General features: G+C 42.9%; 1 protein-coding gene across 5 annotated transcripts in view; it reads left to right on the forward strand.

Moving 5' to 3' along the window:
• The window catches only part of dock11 (dedicator of cytokinesis 11), a 111,718-nt gene that overhangs the window by 52,213 nt on the left and 32,186 nt on the right, over nucleotides 1-27,319 (forward strand). For 3 of the 5 annotated variants that reach the window (XM_036957962.1, XM_036957959.1, XM_036957961.1), the window contains 13 exons: nucleotides 3,427-3,608; nucleotides 7,530-7,643; nucleotides 7,833-7,908; nucleotides 9,202-9,290; nucleotides 11,130-11,150; nucleotides 11,395-11,518; nucleotides 12,148-12,214; nucleotides 15,317-15,364; nucleotides 19,384-19,526; nucleotides 22,242-22,357; nucleotides 22,544-22,681; nucleotides 22,945-23,127; nucleotides 23,697-23,810. In XM_036957962.1, the coding sequence (XP_036813857.1) occupies nucleotides 3,427-3,608; nucleotides 7,530-7,643; nucleotides 7,833-7,908; nucleotides 9,202-9,290; nucleotides 11,130-11,150; nucleotides 11,395-11,518; nucleotides 12,148-12,214; nucleotides 15,317-15,364; nucleotides 19,384-19,526; nucleotides 22,242-22,357; nucleotides 22,544-22,681; nucleotides 22,945-23,127; nucleotides 23,697-23,810 (1,415 nt within the window). The remainder of the gene's footprint in view (nucleotides 1-3,426; nucleotides 3,609-7,529; nucleotides 7,644-7,832; nucleotides 7,909-9,201; nucleotides 9,291-11,129; nucleotides 11,151-11,394; nucleotides 11,519-12,147; nucleotides 12,215-15,316; nucleotides 15,365-19,383; nucleotides 19,527-22,241; nucleotides 22,358-22,543; nucleotides 22,682-22,944; nucleotides 23,128-23,696; nucleotides 23,811-27,319) is intronic. The other 2 variants (XM_036957960.1, XM_021577964.2) reach the window with 1 other exon arrangement.

Below are 27,319 nucleotides of genomic sequence, written 5' to 3' on the forward strand. Positions count from 1 at the left end.
CTCTCTCTCTCTCTACCTTCTCCTCTCTCTCTCTCTCTCTGACTTCACTTTCTGTCTCTCACTCTCTCTCTGCCTTCACTTCTCCTCTCTCTCTCTGCCTTCTCTCTGCATTTTCCTCTCCTCTCTCTCTCTTTCTTTCTCTCATTCTGCCTTTACTTCTCTCTCTGCATTCTCCTCTCTCTCTCTCTCTCTCTCTCTCTCTCTCTCTCTTTGCCTTCTCTTCTCTCTATCTCTGCCTTCTCTCTGCCTTCTCCTCTCCCTCTCACGCTCTCTATATCCCCCCCCTCTCTCTCTCTCTCTCTCTCTCTCTCTCTCTCTCTCTCTCTCTTTGCCTTCTCTTCTCTCTATCTCTGCATTCTCTCTGCCTTCTCCTCTCCCTCTCACGCTCTCTATACCCCCCCCCTCTCTCTCTCTCTCTCTCTCTCTCTCTCTCTCTCTCTCTCTCTCTCTCTCTCTCTCTCTCTCTCTCTCTCTCTCTCTTTCTCTGTCTATCATTCCAAATCTCTAGTCTTCTTAGTCCTATCTGACTCTTGTAAATCACCATTAACAGTTCAGAGAGAAACTGAGGGGAAATCAGAAAACAACCTGTGTGGGATTATTTAAACAAATTTCTTAAACACACAATATTTAATCAATAACACTCACATCTTATATTTTACTGTAGTGGAGAGATGTCTTTGGCTTAAACCTACACATAAAGCCTACACCTCTAAACATGTTATATACATTTTTACATTTGATATACACAGGTACCTACCAAAATAATGGAAACACTTAAGTAAATGAGGAGTACAAAGTATATTGAAAGCAGGTGCTTCCACACAGGTGTGGTTCCTGAGTTTATCAAGCAATTAACATCCCATCATGCTCAGGGCCATGTATAAAAATGCTAGGCAGGCCATTATTTTGGCTACCATAGCTATAGGATGACAATGCCCCTCTCCACAGGGCACGAGTGGTCACTGACTGGTTTGATGAGTATGAAAACGATGTGCACCAATTGCCATGGCCATCTCAGTCACCAGATTTCAACCCAATTGAACACTTATGGGAGATTTTGGAGCTGCGCCTGAGACAGCGTTTTCCAACACCATCAACAAAGCACCAAATTATGGAATTTCTCATGGAAGAATGGTGTCGCATCCTTCCAATAGAGTTCCAGTCAATTGTAGAATCTATGCCAAAATGCTTTGAAGCTGTTCTGCCTCATGGTTTATTTTTTTGGGGTTCATCCTCTCACAGGTTTTTCTCTCATTTCCCTCATTAGAGATGATGGTGTTTGTCTGATTTCCCTCATTAGAGGTGGTGGTGTTTGTCTGATTTCCCTCATTAGAGGTGATAGTGTTTGTCTGATTTCCCTCATTAGAGGTGATAGTGTTTGTCTGATTTCTCTCATTAGAGGTGGTGGTGTTTCTCTCATTTCCCTCATTAGAGGTGGTGGTGTTTCTCTCATTTCCCTCATTAGAGGTGGTGGTGTTTCTCTCATTTCCCTCATTCGAGGTGGTGGTGTTTCTCTGATTTCCCTCATTAGAGGTGGTGGTGTTTCTCTCATTTCCCTCATTAGAGGTGGTGGTGTTTCTCTCATTTCCCTCATTAGAGGTGGTGGTGTTTCTCTCATTTCCCTCATTAGAGGTGGTGGTGTTTCTCTCATTTCCCTCATTAGAGAGGTGGTGTTTGTCTGATTTCCCTCATTAGAAGTGGTAGTGTTTCTCTCATTTCCCTCATTAGAGGTGGTGGTGTTTGTCTGATTTCCCTCATTAGAGGTGGTATTGTTTCTCTCATTTCCCTCATTAGAGGTGGTGGTGTTTCTCTCATTTCCCTCATTAGAGGTGGTGGTGTTTCTCTCATTTCCCTCATTAGAGGTGGTGGTGTTTCTCTCATTTCCCTCATTAGAGGTGGTGGTGTTTCTCTCATTTCCCTCATTCGAGGTGGTGGTGTTTCTCTCATTTCCCTCATTAGAGGTGGTGGTGTTTCTCTCATTTCCCTCATTAGAGGTGGTAGTGTTTGTCTGATTTCCCTCATTAGAGGTGATAGTGTTTGTCTGATTTCCCTCATTAGAGGTGATAGTGTTTGTCTGATTTCTCTCATTAGAGGTGGTGGTGTTTCTCTCATTTCCCTCATTAGAGGTGGTGGTGTTTCTCTCATTTCCCTCATTAGAGGTGGTGGTGTTTCTCTCATTTCCCTCATTAGAGAGGTGGTGTTTGTCTGATTTCCCTCATTAGAAGTGGTAGTGTTTCTCTCATTTCCCTCATTAGAGGTGGTGGTGTTTGTCTGATTTCCCTCATTAGAGGTGGTATTGTTTCTCTCATTTCCCTCATTAGAGGTGGTGGTGTTTCTCTCATTTCCCTCATTAGAGGTGGTGGTGTTTCTCTCATTTCCCTCATTAGAGGTGGGGGTGTTTCTCTCATTTCCCTCATTAGAGGTGGTGGTGTTTCTCTCATTTCCCTCATTAGAGGTGGTGGTGTTTCTCTCATTTCCCTCATTAGAGGTGGTGGTGTTTCTCTCATTTCCCTCATTAGAGAGGTGGTGTTTGTCTGATTTCCCTCATTAGAAGTGGTAGTGTTTCTCTCATTTCCCTCATTAGAGGTGGTGGTGTTTGTCTGATTTCCCTCATTAGAGGTGGTATTGTTTCTCTCATTTCCCTCATTAGAGGTGGTGGTGTTTCTCTCATTTCCCTCATTAGAGGTGGTGGTGTTTCTCTCATTTCCCTCATTAGAGGTGGTGGTGTTTCTCTCATTTCCCTCATTAGAGGTGGTGGTGTTTCTCTCATTTCCCTCATTAGAGGTGGTGGTGTTTCTCTCATTTCCCTCATTAGAGGTGGTAGTGTTTGTCTGATTTCCCTCATTAGAGGTGGTGGTGTTTGTCTGATTGCCCTCATTAGAGGTGATTGGTGTTTGTCTGATTTCCCTCATTAGAGGTGATTGGTGTTTGTCTGATTTCCCTCATTGGAGGTGGTGGTGTTTCTCTCATTTCCCTCATTGGAGGTGGTGGTGTTTCTCTCATTTCCCTCATTGGAGGTGGTGGTGTTTCTCTCATTTCCCTCATTGGAGGTGGTGGTGTTTCTCTCATTTCCCTCATTGGAGGTGGTGGTGTTTCTCTCATTTCCCTCATTGGAGGTGGTAGTGTTTTGCATTGGAGAAAAAGGTTGCTGAGTCAGTGTGTTCAACATGCGATGTTGTCACATTCCTCCCTGGAATTTGTCAGACACATCGTTCCATGAGTGAAACAACAGGATATCTACCATGTCACTTGAATGCTACCAGTCAGATTGAAGTCAAAGATGCACCCCTTTATATTACAGCACGGTAGTCTGCACCTGCTGCTAGTACCCGTATGTGTTCCCTATGTAGTGCACTGCTTTTGGCCAGGGAATAGGGTAGGGTGTGATTTAGGGCATGACCTAACCATGTTGACCTATGACCCCAGATCAGAGCCTGGAGTCTGCGCTGACGGAGGATTACTGTAAGAACCACTTCCTGGTTGGTCTGCTGCTGAGGGAGGTGGCCGAGGCCCTGCAGGGGTCACCAGAGGTCAGACAGCTGGCCGTGGCCGTCCTGAAGAACCTGCTCATCAAACACGCCATGGACGACCGTTACACCCAGTACAAGGTGAGGAGGAGGAGGAGACAGACCACTACACCAATAGAATATGAGGAGGAGAGACAGACAGACCACTACACCAATACAATATGAGGAGGGAGGAGACAGTCAGACTGCTACACCAGTACAAGTGAGGAGGGAGGAGACAGTCAGACTGCTACACCAGTACAATATGAGGAGGGGGGAGACAGTCAGACTGCTAAACCAGTACAATGTGTGGAGGGGGGAGACAGTCAGACTGCTACACCAGTACAAGGTGAGGAGGGGGGAGACAGACAGACCACTACACCAATACAATATGAGGAGGAGAGACAGACAGACCACTACACCAATACAATATGAGGAGGAGAGACAGACAGACCACTACACCAATAGAATATGAGGAGGGGGGAGACAGACAGACCACTACACCAATACAATATGAGGAGGGAGGAGACAGTCAGACTGCTACACCAGTATAATGTGTGGAGGGGGGAGACAGTCAGACTGCTACACCAGTACAAGGTGAGGAGGGGGGAGACAGTCAGACTGCTACACCTGTACAATGTGAGGAGGGGGGAGACAGTCAGACTGCTATACCAATACAATATGAGGAGGGGGGAGACAGTCAGACTGCTACACCAGTACAAGGTGAGGAGGGGGGAGACAGTCAGACTGCTACACCAGTACAAGGTGAGGAGGGGGGAGACAGTCAGACTGCTACACCTGTACAATGTGAGGAGGGGGGAGACAGACAGACTGAGGAGGGGGGGCGGGAGGAGGGGGGAGACAGACAGACTGCTACACCAGTACAATGTGAGGAGGGGGGAGACAGTCAGACTGCTACACCAGTACAAGGTGAGGAGGGGGGAGACAGTCAGACTGCTACACCAGTACAAGGTGAGGAGGGGGGAGACAGACAGACCACTACACCAATACAATATGAGGAGGAGAGACAGACAGACCACTACACCAATACAATATGAGGAGGGAGGAGACAGTCAGACTGCTACACCAGTACAATGTGTGGAGGGGGGAGACAGTCAGACTGCTACACCAGTACAATATGAGGAGGGGGGAGACAGACAGACTGCTACACCAGTACAATGTGAGGAAGGGGGAGACAGTCAGACTGCTACACCAGTACAAGGTGAGGAGGGGGGAGACAGACAGACTGCTAAACCAGTACAAGGTGAGGAGTAGGGAGACAGACAGACCACTACACCAATACAATATGAGGAGGGAGGAGACAGTCAGACTGCTACACCAGTACAATGTGAGGAAGGGGGAGACAGTCAGACTGCTACACCAGTACAATGTGAGGAAGGGGGAGACAGTCAGACTGCTACACCAGTACAATGTGTGGAGGGGGGAGACAGTCAGACTGCTACACCAGTACAAGGTGAGGAGGGGGGAGACAGTCAGACTGCTACACCTGTACAATGTGAGGAGGGGGGAGACAGACAGACTGAGGAGGGGGGGCGGGAGGAGGGGGGAGACAGACAGACTGCTACACCAGTACAATGTGAGGAGGGGGGAGACAGACAGACTGCTACACCAGTACAATGTGAGGAGGGGGGAGACAGTCAGACTGCTACACCAGTACAATGTGTGGAGGGGGGAGACAGTCAGACTGCTACACCAGTACAAGGTGAGGAGGGGGGAGACAGTCAGACTGCTACACCTGTACAATGTGAGGAGGGGGGAGACAGTCAGACTGCTACACCAGTACAATGTGTGGAGGGGGGAGACAGTCAGACTGCTACACCAGTACAAGGTGAGGAGGGGGGAGACAGTCAGACTGCTACACCAGTACAATGTGTGGAGGGGGGAGACAGTCAGACTGCTACACCAGTACAAGGTGAGGAGGGGGGAGACAGTCAGACTGCTACACAAGTACAAGGTGAGGAGGGGGGAGACAGTCAGACTGCTACACCAGTACAATGTGAGGAAGGGGGAGACAGTCAGACTGCTACACCAATACAATGTGAGGAGGGGGGAGACAGTCAGACTGCTACACCAGTACAAGGTGAGGAGGGGGGAGACAGACAGACTGCTACACCAGTACAAGGTGAGGAGGGGGGGAGACAGACAGACTGCTACACCAGTACAATGTGAGGAAGGGGGAGACAGTCAGACTGCTACACCAATACAATGTGAGGAGGGGGGAGACAGTCAGACTGCTACACCAGTACAAGGTGAGGAGGGGGGAGACAGTCAGACTGCTACACCAGTACAATGTGAGGAAGGGGGAGACAGTCAGACTGCTACACCAATACAATGTGAGGAGGGGGGAGACAGTCAGACTGCTACACCTGTACAATGTGAGGAGGGGGGAGACAGTCAGACTGCTACACCAGTACAAGGTGAGGAGGGGGGAGACAGACAGACTGCTACACCAGTACAATGTGAGGAAGGGGGAGACAGTCAGACTGCTACACCAATACAATGTGAGGAGGGGGGAGACAGTCAGACTGCTACACCAGTACAAGGTGAGGAGGGGGGAGACAGACAGACTGCTACACCAGTACAATGTGAGGAGGGGGAGACAGACAGACTGAGGAGGGGGGGCGGGAGGAGGGGGGAGACAGACAGACTGCTACACCAGTACAACGTGAGGAGGGGGGAGACAGTCAGACTGCTACACCAGTACAAGGTGAGGAGGGGGGAGACAGACAGACTGCTACACCAGTACAATGTGAGGAGGGGGAGACAGACAGACTGAGGAGGGGGGGCGGGAGGAGGGGGGAGACAGACAGACTGCTACACCAGTACAACGTGAGGAGGGGGGAGACAGTCAGACTGCTACACCAGTACAAGGTGAGGAGGGGGAGACAGACTGAGGAGGGGGTGCGTGAGGAGGGGGGAGACAGACAGGCTGCTACACCAGTACAAGGTGAGGAGGGGGGAGACAGACAGACTGCTACACCAGTACAAGGTGAGGAGGGGGGAGACAGACAGACTGAGGAGGGGGGGCGGGAGGAGGGGGGAGACAGACAGACTGCTACACCAGTACAACGTGAGGAGGGGGGAGACAGTCAGACTGCTACACCAGTACAAGGTGAGGAGGGGGAGACAGACTGAGGAGGGGGTGCGTGAGGAGGGGGGAGACAGACAGGCTGCTACACCAGTACAAGGTGAGGAGGGGGGAGACAGACAGACTGCTACACCAGTACAAGGTGAGGAGGGGGGAGACAGACAGACTGCTACACCAGTACAAGGTGAGAGCAACAGTCTGAGTGAGTGAGTGACAGAGTGAGTGACAGAGTGAGCGAGAGAGAGCTCATTATCGGTAAAGAAACGTCACCCTGTAACACAATGAAAGGCTATAGGCTGTTTCTAAAGGGATATTTAATAGTAAAGCAGAAAGGCGAGGGGGGAGAGATGGAAAAAAAACTTTTTTTTTTTTTAAAACCTCAAATAAACAACAAGTGAAACATTTCCTGAATTGCAGCAAAGTTCTCCTGCAACCAGGTGATCAAATTAAGATCCTACATCTGTACTTTTTAATATAGGTTATATAAAGGGTAATGAACCGTGTTCATAGAGCAGCGGGGGACACAGTCCGAGTCGCTGTTGCTCTTTGGGAAAATAGAGGCTAGTAAATGAATAACTAGACTAGTTAACTAGAGTAAGGAGTGTTCACTGTTTCCACAGACCCAAGATAAGAAGAAATCGGTTATGCAAATCCACACTAGATCCAAATAGTCTCTGGCAGCGAAGCATTGTGTTGATAGAAAGGCCAGCTTTCGAATAGCCCCTCTCTAATGATACAGTAGATAATAGTTGTTTTGGTTGACACAGTTGTACTGTTTGTTATGGGTCACTGTTCCATAGACCACACAGATCCTGTTGGCGTGCTAACAACACACTGTGTATGCAAATGGAACAACAATAAAGATTGTTGGAAAAAGACATTCACTTTTTACACCCCCCCTCTCTGTATGTCAGAATCAGCAGGCCCGTATCTGTCTACTGTACCTGCCACTGCTGGAGCTGCTCTACCAGAACCTCAAACAGCTGTCTGCCCAGCATCACACCTCTAGCCCCGGCCTGGGCTTCACCGTGAGTCCCCCACCTACCTTCCACCCCTGGAGGTCCTGGTTTAGTCTATCTGCTCTCATGATATATCAGTCATATATTGGCGTTTTCGAGTTTGGATGAAAATTATGAATTGAAATTAAAGTTTATTTCCTGATTTGACTGAATTGAAATAGAATGGACCCCTACCCTTGTTGTCCTGTGCTCTTCCAGGGCTCCAGAGATGACTTGAGATCAACCGGCTTGATGGACAGCCGCAGGACCAGCACGGCCATCGATAAGGACCACGGTTAGTGTGACGTCTGTCCTCAATGTGTTAACCCCTGCCGACAGTAGGTGCAGGAGATTATTCATGAAGATAAATAAGGGTACGTTAGAATTGTAATTTCCCATCAGAATTTTGCTTTGATGTTTGGGAACTGGCGGTAAAATAGGTGTTTTATTGTCCATTTGGTTAGAACGGAAATTCTCCGTCTGCCATTTTCCCAAACCCACACACCACAGGAGGCTGGTGAGGGCAGAACGTGTGGAATGGAGTAAGTAAACAAAAGGATATTAAACACATGGTTCCCATGTGTTTGATACCATTCCATCCATCCCGTCCTCCCCAATCAAATCAAATCAAATTGATTTATATAGCCCTTCGTACATCAGCTGATATCTCAAAGTGCTGTACAGAAACCCAGCCTAAAACCCCAAACAGCAAGCAATGCAGGTGTAGAAGCACGGTGGCTAGGAAAAACTCCCTAGAAAGGCCAAAACCTAAGAAGAAACCTAGAGAGGAACCAGGCTATGTGGGGTGGCCAGTCCTCTTCTGGCTGTGCCGGGTGGAAATTATAACAGAACATGGCCAAGATGTTCAAATGTTCATAAATGTCCAGCATGGTCCAATAATAATAAGGCAGAACAGTTGAAACTGGAGCAGCAGCACGGCCAGGTGGACTGGGGACAGCAAGGAGTCATCATGTCAGGTAGTCCTGAGGCATGGTCCTAGGGCTCAGGTCCTCAGAGAGAGAAAGAAAGAGAGAATTAGAGAGAGCACACTTAAATTCACACAGGACACCGAATAGGACAGGAGAAGTACTCCAGATATAACAAACTGACCCTAGCCCCCCGACACATAAACTACTGCAGCATAAATAAATACTGGAGGCTGAGACAGGAGGGGTCAGGAGACACTGTGGCCCCATCCGAGGACATCCCCGGACAGGGCCAAACAGGAAGGATATAACCCCACCCACTTTGCCAAAGCACAGCTCCCAACCACCAACTTACCATCCTGAGACAAGGCCGAGTATAGCCCACAAAGATTCAGACGCCACCTGTGCAACACACACACACTGAGAGGCACGGTGTCAACCGCGGGTTAGCGCCTCTAGATAGATATTTATTGGGGTTAAGTGCCATGCTCAAGGCCACAACAGTAATGGTAGTCATTCTTCTGTATTTCCTGGCCTGGGACTTGAACCAGCAACCTCTCCGAATCCTTTACTGATCCACATCTTTAAACCCCCCCCCCAAAAAAAAACACACAAAAAAACATCTTAGAAGCTATGTGAACATGTGTCTCTGTACTCCCCAGGCCCAGTAGCTCAGAACGGCCACTTGGTGAGGAGGGAGGACTCCAGAGGATCTCTGTTCATGGATCCCAGCACTCCAGATAGCTCTGAGGTAAGAAACAGAGAGTGTTGGATGGGCCAATACAAATAAGAAAAATAAAAAGAGAATATGGCACCATATTCCCTATATAGTGCACTACTTTTGACCAGGGCACATAGGGCTCTGGTCAAAAGTAGTGTACTATGTAGGGAATAGGGTGCGATTTGGGACAGAACCAGAGGGAACGCCATAAGTCAAGTTCAGTAGAGCACATCGTAACAGAACAGTCAAATTGAATATGACGCTCTACATCCTGTTCCGTTAAAAAAATAAACATGATATGAACTGATAAAAGATCTTATTTGTTGTGTTTCGTTTGGGTCATTTCTCCAACACTTGCAAGCCTTTATTATTTATTGTAGCGATATACACTGTGTATACCAAACATTAGGAACACCTTCCTGATATTGAGTTGCACCCCCCTGTTTTGCCCTCAGAACAGCCTCAATTTGTCGGGGCATGGACTCTACAAGGTGTCAAAGTGTTCCACAGGGATGCTGGTCCATGTTGACTCCAATGCTTCCCACAGTTGTGTCAAGTTGGCTGAATGTCCTCTGGGTGGTGGACCATTCTTGGTTCACACAGGAAATTGTTGACCGTGGAAAAACTCAGCACTGTTGCAGTTCTTGACACAAACCGGTGCGCCTGGCTTCTACTACCATACAACGTTCAAAGGCCCTTACAGTTTTTGTCTTCCCCATTCACCCTTTGAATGGCACACATACACAATCTCAATTGTCTCAAGGCTTAAAAATCCTTCTTTAACATGTCTCCTCTCCTTCATCTACACTGATTGAAGTGGATTTAACAAGAGACATCAATAAGGGATCATAGCTTTCACCTGGATTCACCAGTCTATGTCATGGAAAGAGCAGGTGTTCTTAATGTTTTGTATAATCAGTGTAGAAACCACACGTTGGATTGTGATGGAGATGAGGATTAGCATAATTGATTACATTAAAAAAGTAATAAGACATCATTTGAATCATCCTTTTTCTTACTCATATGGCAGCTTTTCCCAAACTAGGGGTTGCGACCCGATGTGTTGTCAGCTGATTTGAAAGTGGGGTCGCGAGAGAAACTCAGAAACAAAAACAAAAAATGTGCCGCTTGGTTGTAAAAAAAAAAATAAAAAGCGATTTCTGTTTTCTCCCTTCAAACGTGGATCTAACTTTTGAACGGTTGGAGCTACAGCATAAGCTATTATGACCCCAATCCTGAAAGCTAAGACTCTCGGGAACAAGTACAATGCTCACAAGCCGCCACAGGACTCTTTAGAATAGAGTGGACAGGACCAGACCACAAATCAGACTGGGGGGAAAAGAACATTGTCAATGAAAGCAATGATGGTGTTATTTTGTACACAGAAGATCATAGATCAAGATCATAGATCATAGATCATAGATCAAGATCATGAACTTCATATGCATTGTGTGCTTCAGATGCATTCATTGTGTTTACTTGATAGCTACCTACACAAATATCTAGCTAGAACAAAGTGTTAATAAGATAACAATTCCTTAAAAAGATTTAAAAGCAATACAAATAAAAGTTGTCCAGTTACTTCAAACCATGCTTCCTTGAGATGAAAGTACTGTCAGACTGATTTGTAATACACTGTCATAGCCCCAAATAAAGAAGTTAACATTGGCTGTTGATTATATCACCTTTTTTTTATAGTGGGGGTCGCGAAATTGCTTTGATATCAAAATTAGGTAACAGGCCAAAAAAGTTTGAACCCCTGTCATATAGTAGGACTAAGTGCCACTGCTTCAAATTATTGTCTTTATTTTTTGGTGGTATGAATAAATGCCACTGTGTTTTCTTCCTCTGTGGTGTTTCTCCCCACAGCTCCACAGAAGGGGCTCTGAGGTGAGAGACAGACAAAGAGAGCATGATATCATATAAGTTTTGTTCCCTGTCAGATATTGATGTTTGGTCATTTAGATTTGTTATTCAAAAATATAACATATGTTTTTAGTTGAAAGTTTATAGTTAGGATTTTATTTAACGGAGGGGAGGGACCATACGTCCATGTTTTCTTACTCTGTGGTGTCCCTCCCTGCCACTGTTTCTGATACCATGTTTTCTTCCTCTATGGTGTATTGTCCTCCAGCTCCACCGGCGGGGCTCCACTATGAGCAGCAGTACTACTCTCCCTCCCATAGGCAGACTGGGCCACTATGAGATCAAAGGACTGCTTCTGTGTTTCCTTCACATCGTCAGGACCGTCTCAGACGGTCAGTCAGCAACACAATATTAAATACATGTAGAACACATACCAAGGTTGGGGTCAATTTGATTTCAGTTCCAGCCATTTCAGAAAGTAAACCAAATTCCAATTCTAAATTTTCCTCATTAAAAAGCATTGAAGAGAATTGTAATTGGAACGTCAGTGTACTTCCTGGATTGACTAGAATTTATAAGCAAATGGCCCCAACCCTGACACATACTGTAGTATGTGCAATATGTTACAGTATCTCTATGGTCAGCGCCACACAGTCACTTCTCTCTATTTGGGGTTTGATGATGCATACCTAGACACTGAATGAATGCACTGTATATCCTATGTTGTGTTCATTTGACCTATATTATAGCTATCCTATTATTATTCCTATATTCAAACATTTTCATTGGCCTCATCTGTGGAATTTCTGACTGTTGTGCGGTTTAAGCAGACATCGGTGTGCTACTTGGTGCACTACTTTTGGCCAGGGCCTGTTCAAAAGTAATGCACTACAAAGGCAGTATGGTGTAATTTGGGACGCAGACCTGGTCATTGTGTAATCTTCTGGTTGTTTCTGCCTGTTGACCTGCTACAGAAGCTCTCTTAGTGTCTGTCACTCTCCTGTTGTGTCTCTGTCTCTAGACAACCTGCTGGCCTACTGGAACAAGGTCAATCCTCAGGACATCATCAACTTCCTCAGTCTACTGGAGTGAGTACAAGATCATTATCTTATATTCGCTGTGTGGATGAAGGACTAGAATATAATAGGTTATATTCGCTGTGTGGATGCAGGACTAGAATATAATAGGTTATATTCGCTGTGTGGATGCAGGACTAGAATATAATAGGTTATATTCGCTGTGTGGATGCAGGACTAGAATATAGTAGGTTATATTCGCTGTGTGGATGCAGGACTAGAATAGAGTAGGTAATATTATCTTGTGTGGATGCAGGATTAGAATATAGTAGGTTATATTCGCTGTGTGGATGCAGGATTAGAATATAATAGGTTATATTCGCTGTGTGGATGCAGGATTAGAATAGAGTAGGTAATATTATCTTGTGTGGATGCAGGATTAGAATATAGTAGGTTATATTCGCTGTGTGGATGCAGGATTAGAATATAGTAGGTTATATTTGCTGTGTGGATGCAGGACTAGAATATAGTAGGTTATATTTGCTGTGTGGATGCAGGATTAGAATAGAGTAGGTAATATTATCTTGTGTGGATGCAGGATTAGAATATAGTAGGTTATATTCGCTGTGTGGATGCAGGATTAGAATATAATAGGTTATATTCGCTGTGTGGATACAGGATTAGAATATAGTAGGTTATATTCGCTGTGTGGATGCAGGATTAGAATATAGTAGGTTATATTCGCTGTGTGGATGCAGGACTAGAATATAATAGGTTATATTCGCTGTGTGGATGCAGGATTAGAATATAGTAGGTTATATTCGCTGTGTGGATGCAGGATTAGAATATAGTAGGTTATATTCGCTGTGTGGATGCAGGATTAGAATATAATAGGTTATATTCGCTGTGTGGATGCAGGATTGGAATATAGTAGGTTATATTCGCTGTGTGGATGCAGGATTAGAATATAGTAGGTTATATTCGCTGTGTGGATGCAGGACTAGAATATAATAGGTTATATTCGCTGTGTGGATGCAGGATTAGAATATAATAGGTTATATTCGCTTGTGTGGATGCAGGATTAGAGTCAGGAAATTTTCCTGATCATACACCCTGCCCAGGACAAACCCTGAGCTCTAGCCCTTAAACTAGTTGTTAATGTCAGAATAAGGTGTGTGTGTGCGTGCGTGTGTGTGTGTGTGTGTGTGTGAGCACGTGTGCACAGGCAATCGTTTTTTAACACAGCCACTATTTGCAAATAAATTCATAAAAAATCCTACAATGTAATTTTCTGTATTTTTTTTCTTCTCATTTTGTCTGTCATGGTTGAAGTGTACCTATGATGAAAATTACAGGCCTCTCATCTTTTTAAGTGGGAGAACTTGCACAATTGGTGGCTGACTAAATACTGTTTTGCCCCACTATATGCACGCACCACTTTATATATATTTTTTTATAACAAGTAGTTTTTTTCCATTTCACTTCACCACTTTGAACTATTTTGTGTAAGTCCATTACATGAAATCCAAATAAAAATCCATTTTAATTACAGGTTGTAATGCAACAAAATAGGAAAAACGCCAAGGGGATGAATACTTTTGCAAGGAACTGTATGTTAACCCTTCGGAATTACCTGGATTTCTGCATAAATTAGTCATCAAATTTGATCTAATGACTTCTCCAAAAACAAATTGGAGTCAGGAGTTAGCTAACCTCTGGAGTCCAATCAATGAGACGAGATTGGAGATGTTGGTTAGAGCTGCCTTGCCCGATAAACACTCACAAAATTGGAGTTTTTTATTCACAAGAAGCATTGCCTCATAGTAACCATGCCTCAAACGAAAGAGATCTCAGAAGACCTAAGATTAAGAATTGTTGACTTGCATGAAGCTGGAAAGGGTTACAAAAGTATCTCTAAAAACCTTGACGTTCATCAGTCCACAGTAAGACAAATTGTCTATAAATGGAGAAAGTTCAGCACTGTTGCTACTTTCCCTAGGAGTGGCCGTCCTGCAAGTGCACGGCGCAGAATGCTCTGAGGTTAAGAAGAATCCTAGAGAGTCAGCTGAAGACTTACAGAAATCTCTGGAACATGCTAACATCTCTCTTGACAAGTCTACGATACGTAAAACACTAAACAAGAATGGTGTTCATGGGAGGACACCACGGAAGAAGACACTGCTGTCCAAAAAAAACATTGCTGCACGTCTGAAGTTTTCAAAAGTGCATCTAGATGTTGCCCAGCGCTACTGGCAAAATATTCTGTGAACAGATGAAACTACAGTTGAGTTGTTTGGAAGGAACACAAAACACTATGTGTGGAGAAAAAAAGGCACAGCACACCAACATCAAAACCTCATCCCAACTGTAAATTATGGTGGAGGGAGCATCATGGTTTGTGGCTGCTTTGCTGCCTCAGGGCCTGGACAGCTTGCTATCATCAACGGAAAAATTAATTCCCAAATTTATCAAAACATTTTGCAGGGGAACGTTAGGCTATCTGTCCGCCAATTGAAGCTCAACAGAACTTGGGTGATGCAACAGGTCAACAACCTAAAACACAGAAGTAAATTAACCGCAGTATGGCTTCAACAGAAGAAAATAAACCTTCTGGAGTGGCCAAGTCAGAGTCCTGACCTCAACCCGATTGAGATGCTATGGCAAGAGAGCAGTTCACACTAGACATCCCAAGATTAATGCTGAACTGAAACAGTTTTGAAAAGAGGAAAGGTCCAAAAGTCCTCCTGACCGTTGTGAAGGTCTGATCAGCAACTACAGAAAACATTTGATTGAGGGTCAACCAGTTATTAAATCCAAGGCTTCACATACTTTTCCCACCCTGCACTGTGAATGTTTACATGGTGTGCTCAATAAAGACATGAAAACGTATAATTGTTTGTGTGTTATTAGTTTAAGCAGACTGTGTTTGTCTACTGTTGTGACCTAGATGAACATCAGATCCAATTTTATGACCACTTTATGCAGAAGTCCAGGTAATTCCAAAGGGTTCACATGCTTTTTCTTGCCACTGTATAACAATCACTTATCAAGTGATTGATGTTGTTGTCCTATTTGCATACCACTAATCAACTATGTGATGTACAAGACTATTATTTGCAATTAACATCTATGAGATAAACTGTTATTTATCCGGACCTCGTCAATCTCTTTCAGGACATGCCTGGTGCAGTTCCGTTACGTTGGAAAGAGAAACATTGGCAGGTAGGATGATGTTTGGATTACATACAGCACTAAAATATAGTGCTACTAAGTTTGTCCTAAACAGGTATATGGTACCTGTGTCTCTGTGTGTATTTGTAGGAGTAAGAATGCTTGGATGTCCAACCTAAGGTTCCTCGCCAGTCCAATAAATTCTATTATAATTATTGTCCCCCACACATCTTTAGGCTTGGTTGTCAAAGGTTGTTATTCTTTTTTTGTTATTGCTAATAAATGGGCAGTATAGCGGCAGGGTAGCCGAGTGGTTAGAGCATTAGAGTGTTGGACCAGTAACCGGAAGGTTGCAAGTTCAAACCCCGAGCTGACAAGGTACAAATCTGTCGTTCTTCCCCTGAACAGGCAGTTAACCCACTGTTCCTAGGCCGTCATTGAAAATAAGATTTTGTTCTTAACTGACTTGCCTAGTTAAATAAAGGTTTAATTTTTATTTTTTTTAAATGTTATCTTTAGGTGTACGTGTGTTTCTGAGTCTGGTTTATCAGGTTTAGGTTTCCTGCTAGTCCATTACATGAGTCATTAACTCCCCAGTTGTTTAAGTTCAGTGGAGTGTATTGTTGTGTCTCTGTTTGTGGGAGTCAAGACCAGGGCTGTAATGGTGACCGTATTGATGCCACACTGGTGGTCACGAGTCATTAAGCCAGTCAAATGAAGGCTTCTCCAAGCTCTGATGCTGCTGACAGTCATTAGTAGCCTACCAAACTTGCTAACTGCCTGGTACTCTATTGTCCCTCTAATCACTCTGACATCAATGCAAAACACTTCATGAGAGCCCAAGAGCCCATGTCGCGCAGCCTTTCTAGAAATCAAATCAAATGTTATGACACATACACATGTTTAGCAGATGTTTTTGCTGGTGTAGTGAAATGCTTGTGTTTCTAGCTCCAGCAGTGCAGTAATATCTACAATTCACAACAATACACACAACCTAAAAGTAAAAGAATGGAATTAAGGAATATATAAATATTAGGATGAGCTGGGACCGAGAGATTAAGAAACAGCTTCCGATGTCGGAGTGGCATACAGTAGAATAGAATACACTGTATACATATGAGATGAGTAAAGCTCAAATATTTAAACATTAAAGTGACTAGTCTTCCATTATTAAAGTAGCCAGTGATTTCAAGTCTATGTATATGGGGCAGCAGCTGTCGTGGAAATATTCAGTCAGTAATATTTCTCAAATACCAGAGGAACAATTACAAAATAATAAAAGCCGAGCTGGTTCATGAAAACAACTACTCTTCCAGTCTTGGCACACACTCTTTATACAGGTTACAACCTTACGTCACACACATAGTAACTCCTCTGTATGATTCAACCCCTCTGGCATTTGGCCAACATTATCCTTTTTGCCTTGCACTCATTTTAGTTTGGTTTCCCCTGTTTCGAAGACAGGTGCATGATAATGGGCCATTCTAAATCAAAACAAATTTCACACAGATATTATTTAGTACATGTAAAGACAAGATTAAATCAAGAATAGTCGATGGGTGACAATATTGGCCTATGACTTGTGAATTATATATTATCACTTGTGAATGATGCCCAGCGTAAGGCAAGAAACAATGCCTTTTTCTAATCGTAGTCACTTAAGCTGTGATACAAGGTTTGTATCACAGCTTATGTGTACAAATCACTTAAGTTAAGCACATTAATTAAGCACATTAATCCCCTTTACTCTCTCCAAATCAATCATCAATTTTGCAGACGACACAACAGTAGTAGGCTTGATTAACAACAACGACACGATAGCCTACAGGGAGGAGATAAGTGTGGTGTCAGGAAAATAACCTCTCACTCAATGTCAACAAAACAAAGGATATGACATTGGATTTCAGGAAACAGCAGAGGGATCACCCCCCTATCCACATCGACGGGACAGCATTGGAGAAGGTGGAAAGTTTTAAGTTCCTCTGCGAATATCACTGACAAACTGAAATGGACCACCCACACAGACAGTGTGGTGAAGAAGGCGCAACAACACCTCTTCAACCTCAGGAGGCTAAAGAAATTTGGCTTGTCACCTGAAACCCTCACAAACTTTTACAGATACACAATTGAGAGCATCCTGTCGGGCTGTATCACCGCCTGGTACTGCAACTGCACCGCCCACAACCACAGGGCTCGTGCGGTCTGCACAACGCATCATCGGGGCAAACTAACTGCCCTCCAGGACACCTACATCACCCGATGTCACAAGAAGGCCAAAAAGATCATCAAGTACAACAACCACCCAAGCCACTGCCTGTTCACCCTGCTACCATCCAGAAGGCGAGGTCAGTACAGGTGCATCAAAGCAGGGACTGAGAGATTAAGAAACAGCTTCTATCTCAAGGCCATCAGACTGCTAAACAACAAACACCAACTCAGAGAGGCTGCTGCATACATTGAAACCAAATCACTGGACACTTTAATAAATGGATCACTAGTCACTTTAAACAACGTCACTTTAAATAATGCCATTTAATGTTTACATATCTTACATTACTCATGTATTTTATATCATCTACTGCATCGTGCCTATGCCGCTCGGCCATCGCTCGTCCATATACTTTTATGTTCATATTCTCATTCACCCCTTTAGATTTGCGTGTATTAGGTAGTTGTTGGGGAATTAAAAACAGACTGAAAAACAGCTTCTATCTCAAGGCCATCAGACTGTTAAACAGTCATCTCTAGCACAAAGAGGCTGCTGCCTAGATACAGACTTGAAATCATTGACCACTTTAATAAATGGAACACTAGTCACTTTAATAATGCCACTTTAATAATGTTCACATATCTTGCATTACTCATCTCATATTTATTCTATACTATATATTGCATCTTAGTCTATGCCGCTCTGTCATTGCTCATCCATATATTTATATATTTTTATTCCATTCCTTTACTTAGATTTGTGATATTAGGTATTTGTTGTGGAATTGTTAGATATTACTTGTTAGATATTGCTGCACTGTCAGAACTAGAAGCACAAGCATTTCGCTACACTCACAATAACATCTGCTAACCATGTGTACTGTATGTGACCAATAAAATTAGATTTGATTTGATTTGGTATAGAGCCTAACTGGCATACATAAGCAGCCTGTAAAGTTCCAAGTTTAGGAAAGATAATTTTCACCATAAAAATGCACCTTTATAATAAAAGCATTACATGCATAATTGCATTTGCAGTTACTTTTGATAATGGTGTTCCTTCTAATGGAACGTCTGCACTTATAGTGTGCGCATTGCTGCTCTTATAATGTGAAGAAATAGCCTATAAGTTTATCAACATTTTAAGCTAAACGTTCAATCTGTTGCGTCAGCCTCATTGTGTAAAAAGTTTTTTTTGATGCTAGTGGTTTTATTAATTTGGGATCTATCGCATCCCACAACTATCCCAGACTGCGCACAGAATATAATAGGTCAACTTTTGCTAGTGCTTTTGCTGTTCGTTAGGCTTACTCACCTTGTTGGCTGACAAAGTAAATGTGGACGGTACTTCCAGTATCTTTAATATGCACTTCGGAATTGGATAAGGACGAGCGCAGTTGCGTCAACACATATAGCCAATCGTTTGTAGAATAACTAAAGTTACATTAATAACTATAAATTAAGCATATAAGTGTGCCTATTTCTTTGTTAACCGCTCAACACAGAATAGCCGCATGTGCACAGAAAATATCCTATCAATTTTATTCAGCTACTTTAAATTGTATTCTTCATACTATAAAATAATGCCATGGACTTCTATGCAAATCTTGTCTGCTAAATGAACTAGTGTAGCCCACAGCCATATGGCATAGCCAGATGAGGACCTAACATAAGGACAACTCAAAGTATACTATTTTGTTCTGAAATAGACTACATTTTCTTTATATACCGCCACAGCCCTAGTCAAGACACCTGGGTGTTCCCTGCTAGTACATTATATCATAGTCATTGTCTCTCTCCACCCATCTTATAGTAATGTTTGTGTGTGTGCGTGCGTGCGTGTCGGCGGCGTGTGTGTATAGGAGTCAGGATGCCTGGGTGTCCAAGCTGTTCTCTTCAGACAGGAAGTCCCAGACCATGCCTGTGATGCGCTGCAGAGCCGGCCTAATGCAGAGCAGGCTTCAGCAGTTCAGCACAATGGATACCTCTCTCACACTCAACATAGGTACATGAATATGATGCCCTCCCTTCCCACTTACCTCTCTCAAACTGTAAGTTTGCACATACAGTTGAAGTCGGAAGTTTACATCCACTTAGGTTGGACTCATTAAAACTATTTTTTTCAACCACTCCACAAATTTCTTGTTAACAAACTATAGTTTTAGCAAGTCGGTTAGGACATCTACTTTGTGCATGACACAAGAGATTTTTCCAACAATTGTTTACAGACAGATTATTTCACTTATAATTCACAGTATCACAATTTCAGTGGGTCAGAAGTTTACGTGCACTAAGTTGACTGTGCCTTTTAAACAGCTTGGAAAATTCCAGAAAATGATGTCATGGCTTTAGAAGCTTGACATCATTTGAGTCATTTGGAGGTGTACCTGTGGATGTATTTCAAGGCCTACTTTCAAACTCAGTGCCTCTTTGCTTGACATCATGGGAAAATCAAAAGAAATCAGCTAAGACCACAGAAAATAAATTGTAGACCACAAGTCTGGTTCATCCTTGGGAGCAATTTCCAAATGCCTGAAGGTACCACGTTCATCTGTACAAACAATAGTATGCAAATATAAACACCATGGGACCACGCAGCCGTCATACCGCTCAGGAAGGAGACGCGTTCTGTCTCCTCGAGATGAGCGTACTTTGGTGCGAAAAGTGCAAATCAATCCCAAAACAACAGCAAAGGACCTTGTGAAGATACTGGAGGAAACAGGTACAAAAGTATCTTTGATGAGTCCTATATCGACATAACCTGAAAGGCTGCTCAGCAAGGAAGAAGCCCATGCTCCAAAACCGCCATAAAGCCAGACTGCAGTTTGCAACTGCACATGGGGACAAAGATTGTACTTTTTGGAGATGAAACAAAAATAGAACTGTTTGACCATAATAACCATCGTTATGTTTGGAGGAAAAGGGGGGATGCTTGCAAGCCGAAGAACATCATCCCAACCGTGAAGCACGGGGGTGGCAGCATCATGTTGTGGGGGTGCTTTGCTGCAGGAGGGACTGGTGCACTTCACAAAATAGATGGCATCATGAGGCAGGAAAATTATGTGGATATATTAAAGCAAAATCTCAGTCAGGAAGTTAAAGCTTGGTCGCAAATGGGTCTTCCAAATGGACAATGATCCCAAGCATACTTCCAAAGTTGTGGCGAAATGGCTTAAGGACAACAAAGTCAAGGTATTGGAGTGACCATCACAAAGCCCTGACCTCAATCCTATAGAACATTTGTGGGCAGAACTGAAAAATATTGTGTGAGCAAGGAGGCCTATACAAACCTGACTCAGTTACACCAGCTCTGTCAGGAGGAATGGGCCAAAATTCACCCAATGTATTGTGGGGACCTTGTGGAAGGCTACCAGAAACGTTTGACCAAATTAAAACAATTTAAAGGCAATGCTACCAAATACTAATTGAGTGTATGTAAACTTCTGACCCACTGGGAATGTGATGAAATAAATAAAAGCTGAAATAAATCATTCTCTCTACTCTTATTCTGACATTTCACATTCTTAAAATAAAGTGGTGATCCTAACTGACCTAAGACAGGTAATTTTTACTCGGATTAAACATCAGGAATTGTGAAATGCTGAGTTTAAATCTATTTGGCTAAGGTGTATGTAAACTTCTGACTTCAACTGTATACTGTACTTACTGCTCAAACCATAATCTGGGCTTGCAATGTAGCCATTAAATATGGTGATTCTCCTTTAAACTTGCCATTCACCAGCTTTTCAAGCTTAATAATGTCAAAATACGTTCGGTACTTACCAAAGAATGGAGTTTCACTCAGCAACTATCGTCATTCCTGCCGTTCCAGCCGTTATGTACTTCCATAAAAGGTCTAAAATAAAAAGTTACATGCAGCTGAAAAAATGCCCGTCTGGAAAGATTTTTTTATTTTTTATTAAAATTTAAAAATTGCAGGTGTGCATGAGCCTCTCTTCTTCTCTCTCTAGCAATATTAGTAATGTAATTAAAATACACTAAATAAAGCCTATCTAGAAATATACAATAACTGTAAAAACATACCCTATATTGTCAACTGAATCTATTATATATTATTGCATTTTGTGTAACGCGGGTGAAACAACAGATTGATATGACATTCATACAGTGTTGTAGGTGATCAAGTCAATGACCTTTCCTGCTGCTGGATCAGCCGACCTGTGCGTGGCAGTAATGAATGATTTTATTGGAGGTGCAGAAGAGGTGGAGTTGGCGCATGCACACTTGCAAGAAAAATGACTTTGATTCTTTCCAGACAAGGCATTTTTCCGGTTGCATGTGACTTTTTATTTAAACCTTTTTTGGAACTTACATACCGAGTGGAAACAGCAGTAATGACGATAATTGCTCAGCAGAATTCATTGCTAAGTATGGCAAGTTGAATGGCTGCTTCCTGGGCTTAAAGGAGAATGGCCATATTCAACGTATCCTGTAAACCCAGATTGTGGTTCACTCGCTGCTATAGCTTGACTATGAGCCCTCCAAAACATATGCTATAGGTTTACATAATATCATTCAGTTACATAATGATATTCACTATCCACTGTCTTCTCTAACACTCTTATTTAGGTGCTACTCTGATATACAGTTCACTGTCCCAATTTTGATACTGAGCCATCCCAATATTCCACTATGGTATATGGCCTGGAGATGTCCTCTGACTCGCTCTCTCTCTCTCCTTCCTGGTGTGTGGTCCCAGGGGCTGGTCCCTCGGAGGCAGAGGTCCACCACCAGGCTCTGTTGGAGGGTAATATCTCTACTGAGGCCTGCCTCAGTGTACTGGACGTCCTCTCACACTTCACTCAGTGCTTCAAGGTCAGTACTAGACCTCTTTACTGACCACATGACCTGACCAAAAACAATTACAAGCCTTAGTTATGGACTAGTTCAAATTCAAATGATGTTAGCATCAGATCATGTGAATGATTGGTTGGTTGGTATTTGAAAACTATATAGATTTTTTTGCATGGATCCATTGATTGACTGATTGATTGTCCTCAGAACCAGCTGCTGGACAGCGACGGCCACAATCCCCTGATGAAGAAGGTTTTTGACATCTATCTGAACTTTCTGAAAGTCGGCCAATCAGAGGCTGCCCTCAAACACGTCTTCGCCTCCCTCAGGGCTTTCATGAACAAGGTGGGAACAAAAAGACTCATAACTTTAAAGGCGGGAGATAACATAAGTAATCAGGTGATTTATAGATGGAAAATAGGCCCAGGTGCTCAAATTGCAGTCTCAATGATTATGGATTAGATATGGATTTTTGCTATGGCTTATTAAATGCTTGTTTTAATGTACTTTATTACTACATACAATGTATACTCTATATAAATACTGAATATTGATATTATTACCATAATACGGCTTGCCTCGTAATGTTGGTATTTTGTTGTTATCAGTTCCCAACGGCGTTGTTCAAGGGCCGCGTGACTCTGTGTGCGGCTCTGTGCTACGAGGTTCTGAAGTGCTGTGTGTCTAAGATGGGTCTGCTGCGGGCTGAGGCCTCCGCTCTGCTCTACCTGCTGATGAAGAACAACTACGATTACACCAAGAGGAAGACCTTCCTACGCACTCACCTACAGGTCAGATACAACATCCCCCTGAACGGCAAGGAATTGTCATTCATTGTTTAGTCAACTGCACAATGCAATGCTGATTCTGTTACTGTATCATCAGCAGTCCATCACTGTTATGATTATGTAATCAAAATACTTGAACTAAGCACTATCCCCAAGGTCATTAGTCCTCGCTGTGCAGTTTCAGCTATTAATCACGCACAAACTCCCCTCACACAAATATATTTAATGTTCACACAAACATAAACAGTTACTATGAACAGTTAGTAGGAAAGGCTATAGAACACCTGGAAACTGAAGTCAGATTTGACATCACAGTACTTAGATTGCTTTGATAATCTGACCAAAGAATGAATTAAATACAGACCGCCTGCTTAGTTTCCTAACCTCCTCTAACAATCGGTTAAGTGTCAGAGACCTGCTCCATGCTTTCACAAAGTGCCACGAGACTCATATCTACCACATCATCCATGGTTAGTCACTGATTCCACTTTCCATCCCATAACGCATCCATTTGATGGTGGTGTTGTGTTCACATCTGTTCCCCTCTCCACCCTTCCTATTTCCTGGTCCAGATCATCATCGCGGTGAGCCAGCTGATCTCAGACGTGGCGCTGACCGGCAGCTCCCGCTTCCAGGAGTCCCTCTCCATCATCAACAACTTTGCCAACAGCGACAAAGCAATGAAGGTAACAGTTAGGAAAAGCTTGGAATGTTTATTTGTTGTAGGTGGTTATGACCTGAGTTAGCTCCCAGGGTTACGTAATTGCTAGGCTTTATCTCGTAAGGCCGAAATGGTCTTAAGTCTCCATCATCAACAACAGCGACAACAGTCACAAAACCTTTAAGGTAACCTTACAATAGAATATTATAATATGTAAGCAGAGGTCTGCTTTAGGCCCTTTCAAACTACCAGACCTGTGTGCAAATATAGTTTGTTTTCCTTCGGACTGTGTTGATTCGGACTGTGTTGATTCGGACTGTGGTTATTCGGACTGTGGTTATTCGGACTGTGGTTATTCGGACTGTGGTGATTCGGACTGTGGTGAGTCGGACTGTGGTGATTCGGACTGTGGGGGTTTCATCCCCTTGGGTCTGTTTTTCACCCAGTAGATACTGTACCTCTTCCATCTTGATTCAACAACTAGTTCTCCAACAGTGACAAAGCAGCTGTGGGATGAAGCTAACCTAGTGTAGAGTACAGACAGTCCTGCTGTAGGCAGTGTCAGAACCACAGGAACAGTGTGGGACTCCCATAATGAGGTTCAAAGGTGTGTCAATGAGACAGATATACTGCACTGTCTGTGGTTATTTCATGAGTCATACTGTAGTTTGTTTATCTTCTTGAGTTGTTCCTCTGTCAGATATTAACTTTACTGTTGACTTGGAAAGAGAGATTACAACATAAGATGTGTACATGATCGAAGTCTTGCTGCAGTCAATAATATGTTGAAATGCATGTGTCTGAGTTGTAAAAGACTCGTGTTAGCCCCCAGAGCTAGCCTAATGCATAGGCTTTAGCTCATTGGGCTAATGCAGTCTTGAGTCGAGCAGATGACCATGATTGGATGCCTTGTGATTTTGCCTGTGAACACACTTTAGTCTCACTGGATGAGAGCATCTGCTAAATGACTCCGATGCAAATGCACTATGAAGAATGGGAACTGTGTTTTTTCAATTTTCGCCTAAAATGACATACCCAAACCTAACTGCCTGTAGCTTAGGCCCTGAAGCAAGGATATGCATATTCTTGATACCGTTTGAATGGAAACACTTTGAAGTTTGTGAAAATGTGAAATTAATGTTGGAGATAATAACATATTCGATCTGGTAAAAGTTCATGCAAAAAAAACCCACAGCATCCTGGAGTCGCCTGTTCACTGTTGACGTTGTTTTTTTGCGGGTACTATTTAATGAAGCTGCCAGTTGAGGACTTGTGAGGGGTCCTCAGCTGAGATGCTGGCCTTCTAGGCATAGTTGCAAAGAAAAAGCCATATCTCAGACTGGCCAATACAAATAAAAGATTAAGATGGGCAAAATAACACAGACACTGGACAGAGGAACTCTGCCTAGAAGGCCAGCATCCCGGAGTCGCCTATTTGCTGTTGACGTTGAGACTGGTGTTCTGCGGGTACTATTTAATGAGGCTGCCAGTTGAGGACTTGTGAGGCGTCTGTTTCTCAAACTAGACACTCTAATGTACTTGTCTTCTTGCTCAGTTGTGCACCGGGGCCTCCCACTCCTCTTTCTATTCTGGTTAGATCCAGTTTGCGCAGTTCTGGGAAGGGAGTAGTACACAGCTTTGTACTAGATCTCCAGTTTCTTGGCAATTTCTCCCATGGAATAGATTTAATTTCTCAGAACAAGAATAGCCTGACGAGTTTCAGAAGAAAGTGCTTTGTTTCTGGTCATTTTGAGCCTGTAATCGAACCCACAAATGATGATGCTCCAGATTCTCAACTAGTCTAAAGAAGGCCAGTTGTATTGCTTCTGTAATCAGGACAACAGTTTTCAGCTGCGCTAACATAATTGCAAAAGGGTTTTCTAATGATCAATACCCTTTTAAAATGCTAAACTTGGATTAGCTAACACAACGTGCCATTGGAACACAGAAGTGATGGTTGCTGATAATGGGCCTCTGTACCCCTATGTAGATATTCCATTAAAATCAGCAGTTTCCAGCTACAATACTAATTTACAACATTAACAATGTGTACACTGTATTTCTGATCAATTTGATATTATTTTAATGGACACAAGGAACAAGGAAAAAACAAGGAAATTTCTAAGTGAGCCCAAACTTTTGAACGGTAGTGTATATAAATACTTTTTTTTTTTTTTTTTTTAAATATATGTTCCTTTATTATTTCCTGCAAACCCTACCAACCCTCCTCTAATTGGAGTAAACTATTTAACAACAACACTTAGGCTTCTAGTTCCAGCTTATACATACTATATACATTTTACGGACACAATTTTTTTTACAATAGTTGTATTTTGTTTTTAGTCCTGGCCTTCCTCTCTTTCTGATGTCCATCCAGTTTGATTTCTATTTGCCATATATTTTTAACTGTGCTTTGATGCGTCACAAAAGTACTGAACCTTTCTATTCTCATAGTTTCTACAGATTGTAAATTAAAGATAAACATTTTTGCTAAAATAATTATTATATTATTAATCGATTGCCTATGACTTTTCAAATTTAATTAAAATTTTTTAACTAGGCAAGTCAGTGAAGAACAAATTCTTGTTTTCAATGACTGCCTAGGAACTGTGGGTTAACTGCCTTGTTCAGGGGCAGAACGACAGAATTTTACCTTGTCAGCTCAGGGATTCGATCTTGCAACCTTCCGGTTACTAGTCCAATGCTCTAAATCACCCAGTATTTCTATCTTTAGCGTTAGCTCCAGGTAAATGTTGCAATTCTTCAGCCATTCCTGGACCTGTGACCAAAAACGAGCTACATATGGACAGTATCAATATAAATTATCTAATGACTCTGCCTCCTCGCAGAAAAATCTGCAGAGCTGGAAAGGTTGTATCCCCCATATATATATATATATATATATATATATATATATATATAACATTCTATTGGTTGTAAGAATTTTGTATAATAATTTAAATAGAAAAATTCTAAGTTTTAAATCCAGCGTTGTTTTGCGTGTCAATTCATAATCCATATGCGATCTATATGGCACAGCTGTACATTGTTTGGTCCTTAAATGAATCTGGTATATATTTTTATTTATCACAATTTTCTTTAACCAATGTTGGTCTTTAATGCAGGGCCGACAGACAACTTCCTTACTTTTTCCCCCTTCCACTTGCCTCTTCCATTTTTGCGGTAATGCTGCAATTAGTTGGTTGTCATTTTGGGTAGAGCAGACATTTCCATATATTTTTGTTAGCTGCATGTGTAACATAACTCTGGCCAATTTCTATTTTGCCCTGTTTATCAAAAGTGTTGGAAAAACTTGTCAATAATCGACTGCCTGGCTTTCTTGATGCCTATAGTGTTCTCTTTGGTATGCAATCTGATTTCCACTCAGGTTATGGATGTGTCACTGCAACCTTAAAGGTCCTAAATGACGTCACCATTGCCCTTGATTCTAAGCAATGTTGTGCTGCTATTTTTATTGACTTGACCAAAGCTTTTGATACGGTAGACCATTCCATTCTAGTGGGCCGGATAAGA

The sequence above is a fragment of the Oncorhynchus mykiss genome, chromosome 21 (genome assembly GCF_013265735.2).
Source record: "Oncorhynchus mykiss isolate Arlee chromosome 21, USDA_OmykA_1.1, whole genome shotgun sequence".
NCBI lineage: Eukaryota > Metazoa > Chordata > Actinopteri > Salmoniformes > Salmonidae > Oncorhynchus > Oncorhynchus mykiss.